General features: G+C 41.2%; 1 protein-coding gene across 1 annotated transcript in view; it reads right to left on the bottom strand.

Moving 5' to 3' along the window:
* The window catches only part of LOC100626206 (ATP-binding cassette sub-family A member 10), a 47,445-nt gene continuing 26,725 nt past the window's right edge, over window positions 601-21,320 (bottom strand). Inside the window, 16 exon segments of the mRNA XM_021068074.1 lie at window positions 601-1,528; window positions 1,649-1,704; window positions 2,914-2,993; window positions 5,868-5,925; window positions 5,928-6,007; window positions 6,145-6,264; window positions 7,055-7,149; window positions 7,220-7,295; window positions 7,645-7,823; window positions 8,812-8,903; window positions 9,794-9,847; window positions 9,850-9,910; window positions 10,767-10,887; window positions 12,147-12,200; window positions 19,681-19,909; window positions 20,209-20,328. Of these exon segments, the coding sequence (XP_020923733.1) occupies window positions 1,430-1,528; window positions 1,649-1,704; window positions 2,914-2,993; window positions 5,868-5,925; window positions 5,928-6,007; window positions 6,145-6,264; window positions 7,055-7,149; window positions 7,220-7,295; window positions 7,645-7,823; window positions 8,812-8,903; window positions 9,794-9,847; window positions 9,850-9,910; window positions 10,767-10,887; window positions 12,147-12,200; window positions 19,681-19,909; window positions 20,209-20,328 (1,574 nt within the window). The 3' untranslated portion in view covers window positions 601-1,429.

The following is a 21,320-nucleotide window of genomic DNA, read 5'->3' as shown; positions in this document are numbered from 1 at the left end:
GAACTCCCCACTGATGTTCTTATTATATAACTTTGTCCAGTATTTCAAGGGCTTCTAAGGACAAGATCTTTTAGCTCTTTGTATCTTCAAGAGTACATACTAATCAAGAGAAAACGTATCATGTGTATGAAATAATATTCGGCTTGAAATACATGTCAAACCTGTATACACGTTTTAAGCATCCTCACAAGCCAGGAGGACTTACCTTTTTGAAGTGGAAGGTGTTACTTCTCACCGAGAGCCTCTTTTTGACCCAATGGGATAATCTACCACAAACAGGAAATAAACCCTCTCCCTAATACCTGTGGAAATGGTTTGTAGGCATAAAGGTAAGGGGCCAAGTCTTACCTTTAAATCAATGCCAAGCTGGAGGGAAAGGAACGGAGCAGCGCAGATAACAGAGTTCAGCACATGAGCGAAGTCAGAGTCAGGAAGGAGTCTGAGATTAAAAGTTCCTGGGGGGCCGTTTCAGAAGCTTAGGATGGACACTGAATTTTTCTAAGGGTAAGAGAACAAAGTTACTAAAAATCTCATACAGCAGCGAGCCGAGAGTTGATATCTGAGCTACTTCCCTAAGACTGTAACATAGACGACTAAAAAGAAGGTCACTGCAGCTTTATTTATGAGGCCAAAGTGCACGTAACCCAAACTCAGCTATGGTGAAAAGGAAAAGGAAACACCGTGAGGGACATCAAAGGAATGCCACGGAGCCGTTACAGGACCCAAAGGGGTTAGGAGGACATGGGAAATGTTCCCGGACTGTTAGTGAAAAAATATAAAGAGAACTATGCTCATGAGATCAACTTTGAAAAAGTACTGAAAAAGCACACTGAATACAGGTAGACCAAAATATTTACTGTGGTGTCTACTAGAGACTGCTGTTATCTTCATCTACATACTTTCTATATACCCTAAAATTAGCATACATTTATTTTATACTCAGAATATACAATTATTCCTAAAGGTTACACTGTGTCATTTCATCTGTGGTCTTATTAGATCTTTTGACTGTCCCTGTAGCATCCATGTTGCATTAAGTTGGTACTGAAGTAAATAATGCTTTAAAAAGCTGTATGCATAGTTAGGTTTTAAAAAGCCTACAACGTTTTATTTGTAAAATGTGCTCAGTGGTCAGCCTGATACTAACAAAAAACTAGTCTAACATTATGTAATTTTTGAATTAATATTAAGCACAAAATAGGCCAATATTCATGACTGATATGATGTCCAGTGATGTAAATTTTGTGGGCCACCTTTCCGTCTTTGCCTCTTCCCTTCAATCTAAAACTTACAAAACTATTTAAATCCTTAATCATTACTGAAATGACTCTACATTTTGCTAACTGGAATCATATGGAAGATTCTTCTCAAATCATGGAAACTAATAACGTAGTAAGATAGGACAGCTAATATCAGGAGGTTCAGGGCTTTAAGGCTCTTCCTGGGGGAGGAGCTTCCATCTAACTGTTGTATCAACTTCATCATCAAAATTTCCCCACTCCTGCTCTTTGGGGAGTTCTAAGAACACCTAAGTAAGAGAAAATAAATAAAGAAATGAAAATTTCAGGGCACTTCTGAAAGATGGATGCACACAGAAATACACACAAAGGTGACCCAGATGATGTTCACTGCTTTAAAGAAAACTCACCTGTTCCAAGGTAGCCTGAGAGAGGCTATATTCTTCCAGGTCGAAGGTCTGTTTCACTGCACTTAAAGGGACTGACATGAGTGGCTTAGAAATGTTTCACCAAAGCATTTTCTTTCTTTCTTCCTTTTCTCCTTCCTTCCTTCCTTCCCTTCTTCCCTCCTTTCTTTTTTTTTTCCCTGTTCTTTTGTGTGTGTGTGTGTGTGTGTGTGTGTGTGTGTCTTCTTAGGGCTACATCTGCGGTATATGGAGGTTCCCAGGCTAGGGGTCAAATTGGAGCTATAGCTGCCAGCCTACACCACAGCCACAGCAAACCAGGATCCGAGCCGTGTCTGCAACCTACACAACAGCTTACCACAATGCAAGATCCTTAACCCGCTGAATGAGGCCAGAGATCAAATCTGTGTCCTCATGGATACTACCAAAAGCATTTTCAAAGTATGAAATATAAATAGCAACTTAAATCTATGAGAAACTTTATGATATGGGCCAAGTATTTAAATTTTCCTGAAGGATAAATTAGAGCACCAATATTGCTAATCAAAAGATAGCAATGCATTAAACTTTCCCTTTAAAGAGTTCCTTCTGTTCTATTTCAGTGTTTCACCTTTAGATTCTTTGCATGTATATTCTGGACTCCAAATCAACAGCTGAGTATTGCTTTAGTCTATATTTACAAATCTATGGAGCACACACCATGCCGATCCCCTCTTAATGACTGCCACGTTTCTTGTCGAGGCCTCTTAAACACCCAATGTGAGTTCTAGTCAGTGTCTCTGGAACTGGTTCAGAACCCCTCTCTGATCATGACTTGTCACATCTCATCCCTATGCATTTTTCAAAGTAACCATGGCACTAATATAAACAAATGGATCAATGGCATAAAAGAATATCAACAGTTGGATTCAATCGCTGGCTCCGCATTCTTGCTCCTGTGCCTCTGATCTTCATAAAAATGGAGATGCTAGAAGCTCAGCTGGGTGTTCTTTGGGATCTCATGCTGATCATTATCCTCCATAACATGCAATGGAACGAGGACAGGATTTTCTGACTTACTTGCAATTGGATGTACTTGTTAGCAGAGGGAGAATCAGGCAGAGTAAACCCAAGTCTAGGGTCACCAATTCATTCCTTCAGGACTTTAAGACTATTCCAGTAGAAATTTTCCAAATTTGACTGATTATATAATCTTTCTACTTAAAGTTGAAATAGGTATTTCATGTGAAAATACGCATGGTACGTAAAGTCTTAGATATGTCTAAACTTACCTGCCTCTAATTTGGAAAAGGCCTGAGAAAGAGGACGAACATTTTCCGCAGGTAATTTATATGCCATCGCAGAGGAAGATCTGGGAGGAAGAAAGAATGAGTTACTGTGCTTCAATGTTATAGTAGGAAACGATAGCTGAAATAACCAGAGAATTTTTCAAAGTTTTCTTAAATAAAAAGGTAAACAGTTTAATTTGATAAAGCATGAATCTGAGCCCAAAAAATTACCTTTAGTCATAAAAATCTGATAAGAACAAAAATCTGGCTGCCCCTAAGGTAATACTCAAAACAAATTCTTAAAAAGAGCTCTGACAGAAGGAAGTGAGATAGAAGAGGAGTTTGGAGTTGGGAGAAGCAAACTATTACATTGAAAACGGCAAAGCAGTGGAGTGCTACTATGCAGCACGGGGAGCTGCTCCAACCTCTTGGGGTGAAAGACGGTGGGAGACAGTGTAAGAAAAGGAATGTATGTACACGTACGACTGGGTCACTACGCTGTACAGCAGAAATGGACACGACTCTGTAAATCAACTACACCTTAATAAAAAATAAATTTTAAAAATAAAAATATTATTTCATATGTGTTACGTGCATAGTAAATATGCATATTGTATGTATGTTATATATACATTATATATGTATTATACAAGTGTAATACTTCAAAAAACTAGCTCTGATAATCTTTCAGACTCAGCCTACAGTATCTTTCTTTCCTGGTATATTTCTTACTCTCAAAAGCCAATCTTTCACTGCTCCCTGGAACCTTTTTATTGAATGTTCTTCTCTGCATTTAATTCTCAATCTCTCTTTAAAGAATTAAAATCTGTTGAACTCTCTTCTATTTAAAAAAAATTCTTCCGACTTCTAGCCTCCCCAAATAAATTCCTTCAGGACTTCTGTGTTGCACAATCCAGTGAACAGTCTTTACACATTGTTTTTTAGACTCCTCAAATGCATTAAATAAAATTGTAAAATCGTACATATCCTCCTTAAAATTCTCTCCCCCTCCCTCTCCACCTCCCCCCACCCCAAGCTTCTGACACAACCACATTGTATGATTTTTCTTCCAACTCTCTAGACTGGCTCTGTTTATTATGTTAGCTACTAGCTACACGTGGCTACTTAAATTTGAATTAGCTAAAAATAAAATTTAAAATGTGAAGTGCTCAGTAGCCACATGCGGGTATCGGCTGCCACACTGGACAGACACACATAGGACACTTCCATCCTCAGAAATTCCCTTGGACAGGGCTGCTCCAGACAGGCTTCACACACTGGAGTGTTTGTCGTTACGGCTGTCGCTGTGGTGGTGGCAGTTTTCCCCACTGGATTGATTATTCCTCAATCCCCTCTCAATACAGAGAATTCCGAGTCCATCCTGGATCCTCTGCTCTTTCCATCTCTCTTTTGGACCTCATCCATTCTCCTGGCTGAATGGTCTATGTCTATACGTAACAACGCCCTGCTTTGGTTATTGACAAACCAGGTCTCTCGATAACCTTTCTCTTTCCTTCTGAGCCATAAACCTACGTCTTTGTATACTGGCACCTCCACGTGGGCAGCCCTTTAAACATCAACCACATGAACTTTTTCCCCATTCTTTTCATTCCTGACTTAAGCTATTTACACACGTTTTCTCAAAAGAGTGACTCTTATCCTCATTCTTCAACTGGTCAAACCCCACTCGGCCTCAAGTCCTACTTCAATGTCATGTCCTCATTCAATTGCATCTTCATTTGCTTAACTTCCTTGCCTCAAAAGACTGCAAGCCCCACAAGAACCTTCTCTACTTATTGACGACTCTATACATAGTCTCTAGCACATGGTAGGTGCTCAATAAATACTATTTTTAGGAGTTCCCATTGTGGCTCAGTGGGTTACAACTACTATCCACAAGGATGTGCCTCAATCAGTGGGTTAAGGATCCAGCTTTGACGCAAACTGTGGTGTAGGCCACAGACACGGCTCGGATCCCGCACTGCTGTGGCTGTGGTGTAGGCCGGCAGCTGCAGCTCCAATTCGACCTCTAGCCCAGGAACTTCCATATGAGGTAAGGCCCTAAATATATATATATCACACTTCTCATTTTAAAATTCTTTAAAATTTTAAAATAAGAAGCAGGATATAAGAAAACTTTGTACAGTTTTCAATTAAATTCAACCTCATTTTGCAATTCACCTGGGTTTGACTATTCTTGCTTGTAACTCATCACTGACCTCATACAACTTTGGAAAAAAACCATAGTGATTTATAATCAATAATCAAAGATAGGAGCTCCCATTATGGTGCAGCTGAAACAAATCCAACTAGTATCCATGAGGATGTGGGTTCAATCCCTGGCCTCACGCAGTAGTTTGGGGATCCAGCACTGCCGTGAGCTGTGGTGTAGGTCACAGACATGGCTTGGATCCCACATTGCTGTGGCTGTGGCGAAGGCGAGCAGCTGTAGCTCCACTTGGACCCTTGCTTAGCCTGGGGACTTCCATATGCCATGGGTGCAGCCCTACAGAGGAAAAAAAAAAACAAAGATAATCAAACCATGATTTATAATCAATTTAACTTAGGACAGAGTCAATCTCGCTGAAGCATGGAAGTCTGTTTGAGCTCTTGATGCAAATTTATATTTGGGAAAATGCTATAGCTTCATAAGGAATTTTCATCGTCTCTTTTCAAAACCATTAAATTGACGGCTAAATTTGTCCTTTTTCTCTAAGCTCTTAGTTTCCCATCATTGACACATACACACACTCCGTCTACCTTTTCTCAGTATGAAACACTCACTGAAAATAACTTTTCAAGGCTCTATTTCTTCTCTTCCCAGAGAACCCCAAACAACTTCTTTTGTCATAAACAAGCAGCTGAGGCTTTCTCTTCCTGTCCCGACCCGTCTAAGACTACGTGACACGTACTGGAAAGTCTTCGTACCTGTCCCCCCAGCCAGAAATGTCTTTTACCTTCCCTGCCGAGCAGCCTGGGGGAAGAGTTTCAGGATCTCTGTGTGGAGAGGCTCCCCTGAATGAGTTCCTTCACCTTCACTTCCAGTAGACAGTCTTTACCAAACTTGCTTTTCAGATGTTGAATGGGACCAATGCACCTAGTTCAGGAAAGAGGAAAAACACACGTCCCTTAATTTCTTCCTCAAGGGGTGAAGGGCATCAGCAGTTCGTGGTGAACAGCAATTCTCTGTCCAAGAACGTGGGGCTCAAGTACTGGCTCTGGACGGGCACCCACCTCAGCCTTCCGGACGCCACGATGGCCACGTGGTCACACACGGCCTCGGCCTCCGCCATGTAATGCGTGGTCAGGAGGGCGCCCCTCTCCGTGTACTTAACAGCGGCCTGAATTGCCTGCCTAAAGATAAGGTAATGGTTTGTTTGCATTAATTCTCAAAAACAGTTTGGGAAAATAGATGAATGGGAATACGTATGAAGCCTAACAGAAAATTTTAGAGTAGGTTACAAGAAAAAAAGTCCTTACGGAGTTCCCATTGTGGCTCAGAGGTAACAAATCCCGCTAGCATCCATGAGGATGTGGGTTCGATCCCTGGCCTCGCTCAGCAGGTTAAGGATCCGGTATTGCTGTGAGCTGTGGTGTAGGTAGCAGATGTGGCTCAGATCTGGCGATGCTGTGGCTGTGGCGTAGGCCAGCAGCTATGGCTCCAACTGGACCCCAAGCCTGGAACTCCCATATGCCACAGGTGTGGCCCTTAAACAAACAAACAAAAAGTCTTTACTCTGGAGAGAAAGAAGAAAATCTGCCCAGTGTTATGTAATTCTAGTTCCACATGAACAGTCTTCGTGGAATGAAAAGTTGAAGGTTGGGAAATAGTAAAATATATTTAAGTTGAAGTACAGAGAAACACCACATTGTAGGATTTTTAATAACTGAAAAATAAGATAGAAGAAGAAAAGGGCTGGAGGAAGACTAATAAGAGAAAGAAAATTCAATATAACATCTTCGAGTGTCCATTTGATTCTTACTGTCTATTTTTCCTTGCTTGAGGATTTATGAATACTATATAGTCCCAGTGAATTAAATAACAGAGGGTGGGTGAGCCTCAGAGGTTAATGGAGCAAATGTAAAATTAAATGAGACTAGACTTCTATCATTGACTCTGACACTCAATATGACATCCCCTCACCACACCTGCTGCTGCCCCTCGGGGTCCATGCCCGTGGATGGCTCGTCCAGAAGCACCAGCGACGGGTTTCCCAGGATGCTCAGCGCGAAGCACAGCTGGAACCAGAGGAACCGTGTCTGGCACTGACCTGTGCCTACGAAGAGGAACCATGAACCCCGCCCCTACCTTCCTCTTTATTCCCTCGGACGAGGCCTTCGTGGGGAGCTTCAGCTGGTCCTGCAGCTTGAGCGCATCCACCAACCTGCAGGAAACACTCCCATCAAGCACAAGGAACGTCCCTACCTAAGGCATGTAGATAATCCTAGCACTTTCTTTTTTATTATTACAGTCGATTTACAATGTTTCTTCAATTTCTGTTGTATAGCAAAATGACCCCCAAGACGCTAGCACTTTCAGTCTGAAAATAATCCACTAAGCATCATTAACAATGTCACAAATAATCTTATGATTTGGTTCTTATTCAAGAGTTTCAATCATTTTATTTGCATGGAATTTAAGGACACTTTATAATCGCCTTTCCACATTTAAGGAGGAAGTCCTACATTCTTCCCTTCCTCCAGCCACAAAGCGTGAGGGAGGCTTCTCTGTACCTTGAAACACTAAGAGCAGCATCCTCTGTGCCCAGTCCTTTCACTGCAGCATATAACTCCAGGTGTTCTCTCATCGTAAGATCGGGCCACAGCGAGTTCTCCTGTGGACAGTACCCCAGAAACCCCATGACACCACCTTCCTGTTGCTTCAGAGCTGTTCCACTGCCATGTAGAACCACCTAGATAGAACAACGCATGTCAGATTCACGCCTGGTTTTCATGCCAACACTCTTCCTACTTCTAAAAGAGACAAAAGTGGCCATTAAGCTGCCATATTTTTTGAGCATGCAAGAGATATTTTATAAATCTTCCATCTATTCTTTTTCTTAACTGTTTGATTTACTGATAGCAACAATATAAAGAGGCCATTAGTATTTTTTTAATTATCTTGAAGTATAGTTTCCTTACATTCAATGTTGTGTTAAGTTTCAGGCGTACAGCAAAGTGAATCAGTTACACATATACATTTATCCATTCCTTTTCAGATTCTTTTTTTTTTTATTTTTTTTTATTTTATGGCCACACCTGTGGCATACGGATGTTCCCGGCCCAGGGACTGAATCTGAGCTGCAGCTGTGACTTACACCACAGCTGTGGCAACTCCGGATCCTTTTAACCCTACTGTACTGGGCCAGGGTCGGAACCCACTCCTCTGCAGCAAACAAAGCCACAGAGGTTGTATTCTTTTTGTTTGTCTGTTTGTTTTGCTTTTTTGCTTTTTTAGGGTTGCACCTGTGGCAAGATGGAAGGTTCCCAAGTTAGGGGTTGAATTGGAGCTGCAGCCACCAGCCTACACCATAGCCACATCTGTGACCTACACCACAGCTCACAGCAACACCGGATCCTTAACCCACTAAGCAAGGCAAGGGATCAAACCTGCATCCTCATGGATACTAGTCGGGTTCATAACCCACTGAGCCATGATGGAAACTCCTGATATCAGATTCTTAACCCTCTGCACCACAACAGGAACTCCAGGTTCTTTTCTTATGTAAGTTACTACAGAGCACGGAGTAGATTTCCCTGTGCTATATAGCAAGTCTTTGCTGCTTATCTATTTTACATATAGTGGTGTGTGTTAGGCTAATTCCAGCCTCCTGAGTCATCCCTCACAATGTTGCCCCTTTTCTCCAGGCCGTGCGCCTGGCTCCCTCACATATCACGTACCACTCCTGCAGCTGGCTTTGTGTCTCCAGTTACCATTTTAATAGAAATACTCTTCCCAGCTCCATGGTGGCCCAGCAATCCCAACACACCACCTGGAAAAAGGTTCACCATCAGCTTGTGTACTTTTATTTATTTATTTATTTATTTTGCGTTTTAGAGCCGCACCCATGGCATATGGAAGTTCTAGCCGCTGGCCTACGCCACAGCCACAGCAACGCCAGATCCGAGCTGCATCTGCGACCTATACCACGGCAATACCGGATTCTTACCCCACACTAAGCGAAGCCAGGGATTGAACCTGAAACCTCGTTCCTACTTGGATTTGTTTCTGCTGCGCCAGGATGGGAACTCCAATTTGCATACTTGAGAGATCAATAACCTAAAATTGCTTAACTCAGTAAGGTATTGAAATAAAATGACACTTTTGAATAGCACGTTGGTAATTTTCTACATTACGGCGTTAATGGAAAGACCCTGGATTTACATGAGAAGGATGTGTTTTTCCTAATCCAAGATTGGCTGCTTTGCCATTTGATTTGAGACAGGATTTTGAAGTAAAAATGTTTTTCTGGAGTTCCCATCGTGGCTCAGTGGTTAACGAATCCGACTAGGAACCATGAGGTTGTGGGTTTGATCCCTGGCCTCGCTCAGTGGGTTAACGATCCGGCGTTGCCGTGAGCTGTGGTGTAGGTTGCAGACGCGGCTCGTATCCCGCGTTGCTGTGGCTCTGGTGTAGGCCGGGGGCTGCAGCTCCGATTCGACCCCTAGCCTGGGAACCTCCATATGCCATGGGAGCGGCCCAAGAAATGGCAAAAAGACAAAAAAAAAAAAAAAAAAAAAGTTTTTCTGCTGACGTGTCAAGTATTTTTATAATTACGTTAACCAAGATATATGAACAGACTCCGAAGTGGAACATTACTCCCTTCGTAGTCTTAAACCTAAAGAATAAGCTGCATTCTAATAGAGGAAACATTCGCCAAACCTTTGTTCACACAGAAAGAAACATTTTGAATGGCAATTTTCTTCTTTCTTGTTGAAAGCAACTTTACTTTTTCTCTTTATATTCCTTGTGTAAGCAGCTGGCCATTATTACTGGTTTCTGAAAAACATGAGAAAGCATGATTTTCCTGTTCAAATCGGGTACTTCACGCAGTCACGTTTGGCCTCTCTTTTCCTAGGCTGTGAGTTTAACCAGATACTGTGCCAATGGTAGGTCGGCCTCTTTTCACAAATAAAATGCTCAAATGTATGTTCATGAATGAAGACTAATTTCTCAACTTATTATAAAATGGATTCCCACCCAAATATATGCCCTTTGTGTTATGTTAGCCTGGTCTTTTGCATTTCTATTCCGTTTCTTATTGATATGCATACACTGTAAACTCACTCGGCTCTTTTTCACATGCTATCTACAGTTACTGACATTACAGTTAAAATGTATCGCAAGGAGTTCCCGTCGTGGCGCAGTGGTTAGCGAATCCGACTAGGAACCATGAGGTTGCGGGTTCGGTCCCTGCCCTTGCTCGGTGTAGGTTGCAGACGCGGCTCGGATACCGCGTTGCTGTGGCTCTGGCGTAGGCCGGGGGCTGCAGCTCCGATTGGACCCCTAGCCTGGGAACCTCCATGTGCCGCGGGAGCGGCCCAAAGAAATAGCAAAAAGACAAAAAAAAAAAAAAAAAAAGTATCGTAAAATGAGATTAAAATTCCTGAAAAAATGTGGGCTTGTGTTAAAGTTGACAAAAATATCAGAGCTCTTGAACTGCACTGATGACAATGAAGACAAGATAAAATAGAAGAGAAAATAGGGTGATGGCAGGGTAAACACTTCAAAAGATAATGACTAATATGATCTAAATGAAAGCAAAGTTTTACACTGAAAACCAACAGTTGATGCACTCTGCAGGGTAAGCTGCTATCTCTGTGTTTTATCCGGGGTTTGGTCCCTCGTTTTCAACCTCATCCAAGTTTGAGGGAGTGAGTGCACTGGCTGTTCTGGTTCTTTCAACTTGAACATCTTCATCTTCGTCTTCTGGCTCTTCCGGATTCGGATGATTTTCCCGTCTTCTTGGAGAGATTCTAAAGAGGAAATAAAATTACATTAAAATTAAATTCTAAAAAAAAATATTAAATTCTAACGGTACAGTAACTACCGAAAGAATGTAGCCTCGATTATTAAATTATTCTTTGCTTTAAGAGACCATAGATGATTCATTGATTACCTGTAAGTTTCCCCTTGATGGTAACAACCTCTTTGAGTAGTCAAGTCCCATGAAATACTCTCCATTTCTTCTCTTTAAAACCTTTTATCCCATCTGGGAACTCCTTTGTGGCTCAGCGGTAATGAACGCAACTAGTATCCAAGAGGATGAGGGATCAATCCCTGGCCCCACTCAGTGGGTTAAGGATCTGGCATTGCCATGAGCTGCGGTGTAGGTCGCAGATGTTGCTTGGATCTTGTGTTGCTGCGGCTGGAGTATAGGCTAGCAGCTGCAGCTTTGATTTGACCCCTGCCCAGGAACTGCCATATGCCATGGGTGCGGCCCTAAGAAAAAAAAAAAAAAACAATGAAAACCTTTTATCTCATCTGTCAACTCGCTTTCCAAATTCTCTGAAATACAGACTTATCAGTCTTTTTAGTCTGTTGGCATCCAGGTCATCATCACATTACATCATAAGTGATCACCATAACTGGCTTCTCTTGCCTTTTCAAAACATTTTGCAATGACTAAGTCTTCATTATTGTGGCTTCTACTCAGAGACCTATACTTGCTATAAGCAGACAAAAAAAAAAAACAAAAAACAAAAAAACCCAGCTTTGATGCTTAACCACTGCATAAACAGATGCACAAGATAAATACTCAACTTGCCTAAAATCAGTAAGACTCATGACATAGAAACTATGTACCACTGAATTCAAACTAATTTTTTTTTTTTTTTCTTTTTGAGGCTACACCCACATCATATGGAAGTTCCCAGGCTAGGGGTCAAATTGGAGCTACAGCTGCTGGCCTATGCCACAGCCATATAGCAACATGGACCCAAGCCACGTCTGTGACCTACACCACAGCTCATGGCAATGCCGGATCCCTGACCCACTGATCAAGGCCAGGGATCCAACCCACATCCTAGTCTGATTCTAGGATACTAGTCTGATTCATTTCTGCTGCGCCACAACGTGAACTCCCAATCTAATCTTGATTTTCCTTTTTTCAGCATAACACTGTCAGTGGGCCTAGCAGAGAGCTGAACAGGATATCCATCCTAATAAACGGATATAAAATGTACTGCCATAAACACTAAATATTTTTATAGTCAGATGTTGAGGTTTGACGAACCTGAAAACTGGATCTTTCCTCATTGTTTCTCTGCCATACTTCATTTCCAGACACCTTATAACAAAAAGGAAAAAAAAAAAAAAAAAAAAGGAGTTCCCTTTGTGGCGCAGCGGTTAACGAATCCAACTAGGAACCATGAGGTTGCGGGTTCGGTCCCTGCCCTTGCTCAGTGGGTTAAGGATCCGGCGTTGCCGTGAGCTGTGGTGTAGGTTGCAGACACGGCTTGGATCCCGCGTTGCTGTGGCTCTGGCGTGGGCCGGTGGCTGCAGCTCCGATTGGACCCCTAGCCAGGGAACCTCCATATGCTGTGAAAGCGGCCCAAGAAATAGCAAAAAGACAAAAAAAAAAAAAAAAAAAAAAAAAAAAGGAAAACGATGCTATGAAGGTATGGCTAAAGGCAAAGAAAAATAATTAGAATTAGCATCATCGTGGGACTCAAACTCTGTGAGCAATATATGCCTCTGTTATAGAAGATTTGATCATTTAAATATCAATAAGTTCATATTTATGAATAATTACTTTAAATATCAGTGAACTAAATGCTAGGATCAGAAGACACAGAGGGTCTCACTGTATTAAAAACAAACAAGAATCTGTACTAAACTGCCTACAGAATACTCACCTCAGGGTGAAAGACACACACATACTGAAAGTCAGAGGTTGGAAAAAAGATACTTCAAGCAAATGGTAATAACAGGAAAGGAGGGTAGCAATACTTATATCAGACAAAATAGACTAGAAAACAAAGACCATAAAGAAGACAAAGAAGGGCATTATATACTGATAAAGGGATCAGCAGATGAAGAGGATATTACACTTGTTAACATATACACTCGCAATATAGGAACACCTAAATATATAAAACAAATACTAACATACACAAAGGGAGAAACTGACAATAATGCAATAATAGTGGAAGACTTTAACACCCATTGACCTCAATGAACAGATCATCCAGACATAAAATCAATATGGCAGCGGAGGTCCTAAATGACACAACGAATCTGCTGAATCCCACTGATATCTATAGAACACTACATCCCAAAAAAGCACACCACACATTCTTTTCAAGAATATGTGGAATTTTCTCTAGGCTAGATTGCACAAGAGACCACAAAACAAGTCTCAGCAAACTTAAGAGGACAGAGCTTCTATCAAACTTGTTTTCTGATCACAACAGGATGAAACTACAAATCAACTACAAAAAAACAGGAAAATAACCAATATGTGAAAACCAAACAACATTCTACTGAACAAATGGGTCAATGATAAAATCAAAAAGGAAATCAGAAAAAACCTCAAGATAAATGAAAGTAAACAGAACACTTTACAAAATCTATGGAATGCAACAAAAGTACTTCTAAGAGGGAAGTTCACAGTGATACAGGCCTTCCTCAAGAAACAAGAAAAATACCAACTATTTTTCCAAAGAAGACAAAAGCACTAGTTCACAAAGATATATCCATCCCTATGTTCATTACAACATTATTTATAATAACCAAGATATGGAAACAATCTAAGTGCCCACGGATGGTTGGATAAAATAGATGTGGTATACGATACAACAGAATATTCCTCAGCCATAAAAAGGAATGAGACCTTGCCATTTGAAACAACATGGATGGACATAAAAAGTATAATGCTAATAAGATTAGACAGAAAAAGACATCATAAGATTTCATTTCAATATGGTATCTAAAAACTGCAATAGGAGTTCCTGCTCAGCAGAAACCCAACTGGTATCCATGAAGATGCAGATTTGATGTCTGGCCCCACTCAGTGGGTTAAGGATCCGGCATTGCTGAGACCTGTGGTGTAGATCACAGACATGGCTCGGATCTGGTGTTGCTGTGGCTGTGGTGCAGGTTGGCAGGGCAGCTCTGATTTGATCCCCAGCCTGGGGACTTCCATGTGCTGCACCTGCAGGCCTAAAAATAAACTAACAAATACTGAAACAAATGAGTAAACATACCAGAAATAAAACTTACAGATACTGAAAACAAACTGCTGCCAGAGGGGAGGCAGATCAGGGGATGAGTGAATAGGTGAGGGGGATTAAGAGGTACACACTTTCTTTGTTATTTATTAAATAAACAGGTCATGGGATATCATTTACAGCAAAGGGAACGTGGGCAATAATAATAAACACAGTACCTCTGAATAGTAACAGATGTTAACTAGACTTACCATGGTGATCATTTCATAATGTTTGAAAATATCATATCACCATGTTATATACCCAAAACTAATATTAAATTTTAAGTCAATTCTTCTTCAATTAAAACCAATAGGAGCTCCCCTCATTGCGCAGCGGTTAATGAATCCGACTAGGAATCATGGGGTTGCAGGTTCGATCCCTGGCCTTGCTCAGTAGGTTAAGGATCCGGTGTTGCCCTGAGCTGTGATGTAGGTCACAGACGAGGCTTGGATGCCGCATTGCTGTGGCTCTGGCGTAGAACAGCAGCTACAGCTCCAATTCGACTCCTAGCCTGGGAACCTCAATATGTTGGGGGAGCGGCCCAAGAAATGGCAAAAAGACAAACAAACAAACAAATAAAAAAAACAATAGACTGTACAACACCAAAAGTGAATTCTAAATGTTAACTATGATAATGACACATCTATGTAGGTTCATCAGTTGTAAAAACCACCAATGGTGGATGGTGATAGTGTGGGAGGCTCTGCATGTGTGGAGACAGCAGTACTTTCTGCTCAATTTTGCTGTGAATCTGAAACAGTTCTAAAACTTATCTTTTTAAAAACAGAGCAATAAAGGACTCATTACATGGAGATGAGCATCAGCACAATTAATGGTTAACGTCTTTTCAGAAACAATGGAGGCCAGAAGAAAGTGGAATGTCATATTCAAAGGGCTTTCAAAGAGTTGGAAAAAAATTATCCAGGAATCTATATCCAGCAAAACTATCCTTTAACATTAAAGGTGAAAAGAAAACACTCCCTGATTGTATTGTCCCAGACTGACTTAAGGTGGCCATCATCATACTGCGTGTGTGTGTGTGTGTGTGTGTGTGTGTGTGTGTGTGTGTGTTTGAGAGAGAGAGAGACAGAGACAGAGAGACAGAGAGAGACAGAGACGGAGAGTGAGAATAAGGAAATACATCAGATATAAAACTTGTATCTGACAAAAGGCCAATTGACTAGAATGCAAAAATAAAGATTTGGCCAGACTTCCCCTCACATATTTGGTCAAATAACATTCAACGAGGATGCCTAGACTGCTCAATGGGGAAATGACTGTTTCAGTAACGTACAGTAATAGCAAGAATAATACCACTCATTCTTTAGAAATTCTGCTATATGTTATACTGTCAATTACTCTATATAAAACAATACCTTTAGGTTTTACTACCATTACATTCGATTGTAGAACCCAGTAAGAGATGGTATTTGGGGAATATTTAAATTTCCTGTACTTATTATATGCATATTAGATCAGGTATATTACATGGTTATAAATCCTATGCTCTATATATTCAAGTAGAAAGATCTTCTTACTATTAATATTGTTGGGATAACGATTTCATCGATAACAATTCTTTCATCGTTCTGACTTTCAGATCTTCCCTTATACGTAAAGGACAACTGTTGAAGAAAAACAAGGGTTATACGAATGTTCTCTGCTTTATGGATGTCAAATTTTCACATTAAATATGCCTACATTGTACTTGATGTTCATGGGACATGAGGTAATGTTCCAGGAATTGGGACAAGACTTTTCCTCCGATACCAAGTCTGTTGTGAGCTGACACCCTTCCTTAGTGAAACTCTCCAGCACTTTCTGGTTTCTGGTTCTGTGTAGTAGGGATCTATAAGTTCCTTTTTTGCGGGAGTGACTAAGTATAGAAAAGTAGTATAGAAAAGTATAGAAGTATAGAAGTATAGAAAGTATAGAAAAGTATAGAAGTAGGCAAGCTTTGGCAACACTTCCCCCAAATTCTCAGCATGCTGGGATTCTCCCAGAGGTGCTTCAGAGCGTCAAGCTTGCCTTCCCTCCGAAAGCAGCTACCTGACACTCCCGGCATGAAGTCAAAGAGCACAGCACGTCCCATCTTCCATGCGGTCTTACGTTTTAGAAAAAGGCAGACGTGAGCACAATAATAATCTTAGATAGTTATCAAAACTGAAATGGGAAACTTGTATTTCGTGGTAAGAAGAAAGTGTTTTATAACAGTGGGAAAATTATCGTTCTTTCTCGAGAACCTCTCTCAGAATTCATAAACCAAGGTTGGGCTTCCTGCTGCATTTGTAAATGGATTTACCTATTTTCCCTCTGGGTATGGGCTCAGTTAATGTGACAACTTTCAACTTTATACAATGTTTAAGTCTTATTTTCAGAACTTACTAGCAATTGAATAATTTCTAAATCTTATAAAATGCACCTGTTCCAACACTGGGCAAAGACTTTGCATTAGGCTACATGGTCAAGAGCAATAACACAGCGGGTAATACTGCTTACCTCTATCAAATGTGTAACAAAATTGAAGTGTACGAAGGTATTAAAATTATGCAAATAATTATAGCGATAGTTTCAGCATGAGTTAACGCCAGGATGATGAGTACAAATACTGAGATCTAGAAGAAAAAAGTCCAGAGAAATAATGCGCTCAATCATATTTACCATTTTAAGCTACCTTCTATGCGTAATCTATTTTCCTGGAAAGATATTCCTATTTTCAATTTTCACCGTATACACAACACTATTGCGAGGACTTCCTCTTTAGGAAACATCAAACTATCAATACAGCTGAAATACAGGATTACAATAAGGTCTGACATAAACACTTAAAAGATTTTTCCCTGCCTGGTATGGACAGACAGCAACAATAAAAGAAGGGAATATAACATTATTTACTTTGCAAACATACATCTTCATATGCTTTCAGCATCAGAATGCAATTAACATCCTATTAAATGGCATTGTAGTTACAGGAATAACAACACAAAGAAAAGAAGAGAAAAATAGAAACTTTCATTAAGCACCTACTGAAGATACACTATTACCAGGTACTTTGATGAGCAATTTGCCAGCACAAGCTAGTTAATGTGCTTTCAAAACTCAATCTTAACTCTCATACAGCACCATTGCTACTATACATATTTTCTGAGCCTCAGATAACTGAGCCTCAGAAACCTGAAGTAACTTCCCTGATGTTTCACAGCTATTCGGTGCCAGACTAGAATCCAAACCTGGGGCTCTCTGACTCCAGAGCCTCAACGCTTAACCTCTATACGGTTTTATAAGAAGATACTGTATGAGTCCACCATCCACGCATCAGGTCAGTGAGTCAACGTATAATGTGTTGGGGAGCAAGAACTTATACACCTGTGCAACTGACTACAGAATTGTAAAAGCATATGAACAGCATTCATTCCACAAGCATGAGAGACATTTTCTCATGGAAAAAGCAATATAAACTGAAATAATCTGAAGTGAAATTCATCAGTTTTTTGTTTTTTTGTTTTTTTTGTCTTTTTGCCTTTTCTTGGGCCGCTGCCACGGCATATGGAGGTTCCCAGGCTAGGGGTCGAATCGCAGCTATAGCCACTGGCCTACACCAGAGCCACAGCAGCGCAGGATCCAAGCCGAGTCTGCGACCTACACCACAGCTCATGGCAGCTCACCACAGCTCACGGCCAGATCCTTAACCCACTGAGCAAGGGCAGGGATCGAACCTGCAACCTCATGGTTCCCAGTCAGATTGGTTAACCACTGCGCCACCACAGGAACTCCCTCATCAGTTTATTTTATGACCTGGATCAGATTTTCCTCAAAGATTTCCCAGACATACCGTTTGTGATTATTAAAGGTATTGCTTTAGCAAAACACGTGGCAATACATCTTTAGTCTGGTAGCAACCTGCAGGTAAACTTTCGAAATCTGACAATGCAATGAAAGCACGTCTCTTTGGCCACACCATTTCCTTCCTTCTATCCCCTTTTTTCAAATTGTCTTACTATACAATTATCTCATCTACCTTGTCTAAACCATCAGAAAAATAAAAGGAACCCTTCCAGTAACACTTCCTTCGGGCAAGCAATAACGGCAACACTACTTCCTTTTAGGAAGTAGTGAAACCGTTCCTGTTTCTCCTCCCCCGTTCTACATTTACTCTTCCATGTGCTAGAAACTAGACTCCATATTCGCTCTTTAATAAAACTGCAGTGTTAAAAGGTATGGACTTCTGCATGTGGAAGTATGGAGGAATGGACACCCCCAAAACCTTACACCATAAAATTAATTTGGGGATGTTAACATATGTCCTTTAAAGGCACTGCTAGTCCTAGAAAAGAAATGAGAGAATTCTTCAAGGAAGGGCAAAAACAAAGCTTGACACCTGACTTGGACAACTAAATAGACACTAACTCTGAGTGATCTGGAAACAAACCCCGACTCCAGCCCAGGGATCAGGAGGCTAAGACTTAGGCCCTCCTTAAAGTCTTTCCCCACAAATACCATCAGAGGAATAAAATGAAACCTTCTTTATGGGTGTTTCTTGCAAATCCCATGTTAAGGCACAATACTCGGTGATGGTTTATGCAATTGTAGGTGGGTTCTACACTGCATTTCTCACAAAAGTAACTGAAAATTCCTTGGAGTTCCCGTGTGGCTCAGTGGATTAGGAATCTGACTAGAACCCATGAGGATGCAGCTTCAATCCCTGGCCTCATTCAGTCGGCTAAGGATCCGGTGTTGCCGCAAGTTGCGCAGATGTGGCTTGGATCTGGTGTTGCTGTGACTGTGGTATTAGGCCGGCAGCTATAGTTCCAGTTTGACGCCTAGCCTGGGAACTTCCATATGCCATGGGTACGGCCATAAAAAGAAAAGAAGAAAAAAGAAAAAGAAAATTCCTTGAGGGTGAAAGCATCCCCAGTTTAGGATCACAGGGCTTCCATACTTAAAGGTCGACCAAACCCAACTAGGAATCACGAGGTTGTGGGTTCCATCCCTGGCCTCACTCAGTGGGTTAAGGATTTTGTGAGCTGTGGTGTAGGTCGCAGATGCAGCTCGGATCTGGCATTGCTGTGGCTGTGATGTAGGCTGGCGGCTACAGCTTTGATTCGACTCCTAGCCTGGGAACCTCCACATGCCGTGGGTGTGGCCCTAAAAAGACAAAAAAAAAAAAAAAAAAAAAAAGTTTTCCTTCAAACGAATATGATGGACCCAATTCCAAGTGGGTAAATTAATTCAGGGAGGATAAGTAAATTAATTTAGGCTTCTTGCGAAGCATTTATTCTCTCATACCCATAACAGCAGCTCTTCACTAAGGGATTTTTTTGCAGAGCAAGTCTTAACACAAAAGCACAGGAGAAGGCGGTACAGCTGCGCTTCTAAAAGCTCCCCTGCGTCGTCTGACCGACTCCTCTGTCTCCTCCACAGGGTCAGTTCATCCTGGACGACGACTGCCATTCAGGGACACTTCTAATTCACGCGGTTTTAGGAACGTCCACGAGAGGCCTCCTGGTGGCGTTCCCACCTTCGCCTCACGTCGGCTGCGGGGCTGCGGCTCCTCACTCAGCCTCTCTCCCTCTCCGGTGTCTCCCCGGCATCGTGACGTTATTCACGGGAGTTAAGGACTCTGTGACCCAACAGCTGAGCACAGTGGCTGCTGGTACATGGTAGCCTTCTAATCTCTTCAGATGATTATTATTATTACAAAGTAAGAGAAGACGACATCTGATTACACTATGTGTCCTCAAGATGTTAATTAGCATTCGTTGGTTAGCTAAGGAGGCACACATCCCTACAGGGGATGGCAAGTAAGAGACAGAAGCAGACAGGCCATTAGCCACTGATGGTAAGGGGGATGTGGGCATTGCAACGGGCTGAGACTGTAACCGACTTGGGAGGCGGACACATCTCAGAGAGCAATCTGCCTTATTATGCTGGATATAAAATAATGATGCCACTTTAAAAGGGGGACAGCCCTATTTATATCTCATATACATTCTAGGTAGAATTCCACATAAAGATCAACAAATATGAATGGATATGTGATCATTTTCTTTTCCTTAATTTTCTGCCAGACACACATTGTTATACCTGGCTCATCAACTGCTGATTCGCCTTTTAGATTCAGGAATACTTCACTCAGAGTTGTCATGGAAACATCAAAATTCATTATGCCCTGGTCAGACGACTCTTCAAGGTCTCTGCAAAGACCTAAAAAGCAGAGAGTAAAAGGAAAATGATGCAATTAATATTAGTAATGAGTACACTAAAATACTAATTTCTAAAAATTTCTCAGGACAGATAAATTCAAAAATATTTTCATGTTATAGACCTGCCGGGAATTGAAGCAAAACATTCCCATTAAAGTGGGAATCAATTCTATTATTCTACATCTCCGTTTAGCTTCATAAACTAAAATCTCTTATATGGCTATGGCCATGTGCGTGTCTGTCAAAGTATGCCTATCTGTATGTCTACTTAAAAACTCATTAAGCATGGGGTAAACTGTATTTTCTTCTTTTTATTTTCCTAAATTTTTATACCAAGTATAATTATAACTGAAATTATAATTTATCAAGACCCTATGGAACTGCTTATAAATTTTTTCTTTTTTTCTTTTTCTTTTTTTTGGACATGTGCAAATTCCTGGGTCAGGGGTTGAACCTGCAGCGACCAGAGCCATGGCAGTGACAATGCCGGATCCTTAACCTGCTGTGCCACAAGAGAATGCCAAATAAGTTTTAAAAACAAGGTTGTACTTAGGAGTTCCCACTGTGGCTCAGTGGTAGGTAATGAGCCTAACTAGTATCCCTGAAGATGCAGGTTCGATCCCTGTCCCCGCTCAGTGGGTTAAGGATCCAGCATTGCCATGAACTGCAATGTAGCTCAGACCTGGTGTTGCTGTGGCTGTGGTGTAGGCTGGCAGCTACAGTTCTGATTCGACCCCTAGCCTGGGAACTTCCAAATACTGTGAGGGTAGCCCTAAGAAGACAAAAATAAAAATAAAAGTAAAATAAAATAAGGTCATATTTAATCTGTGTCTCTAACAGAAATTGAAAGTTTCTGCTGTTTCAGAGAAGATTTATTTCGAAGCTTCAGTTAATGCCGACAGAGCAAATCTGGGTTTTCGTCAGTGAACTACATTCATGGAAAATTTAGCTGTTCTCACATCAAAAGCACATCTGGTAACACACTTCACCATG

The sequence above is a fragment of the Sus scrofa genome, chromosome 12 (assembly GCF_000003025.6).
Source record: "Sus scrofa isolate TJ Tabasco breed Duroc chromosome 12, Sscrofa11.1, whole genome shotgun sequence".
Lineage (NCBI taxonomy): Eukaryota > Metazoa > Chordata > Mammalia > Artiodactyla > Suidae > Sus > Sus scrofa.
The sequence above is the reverse complement of the archived record's forward strand: the minus strand, read 5'-3'. Positions and strand labels throughout refer to the sequence as shown.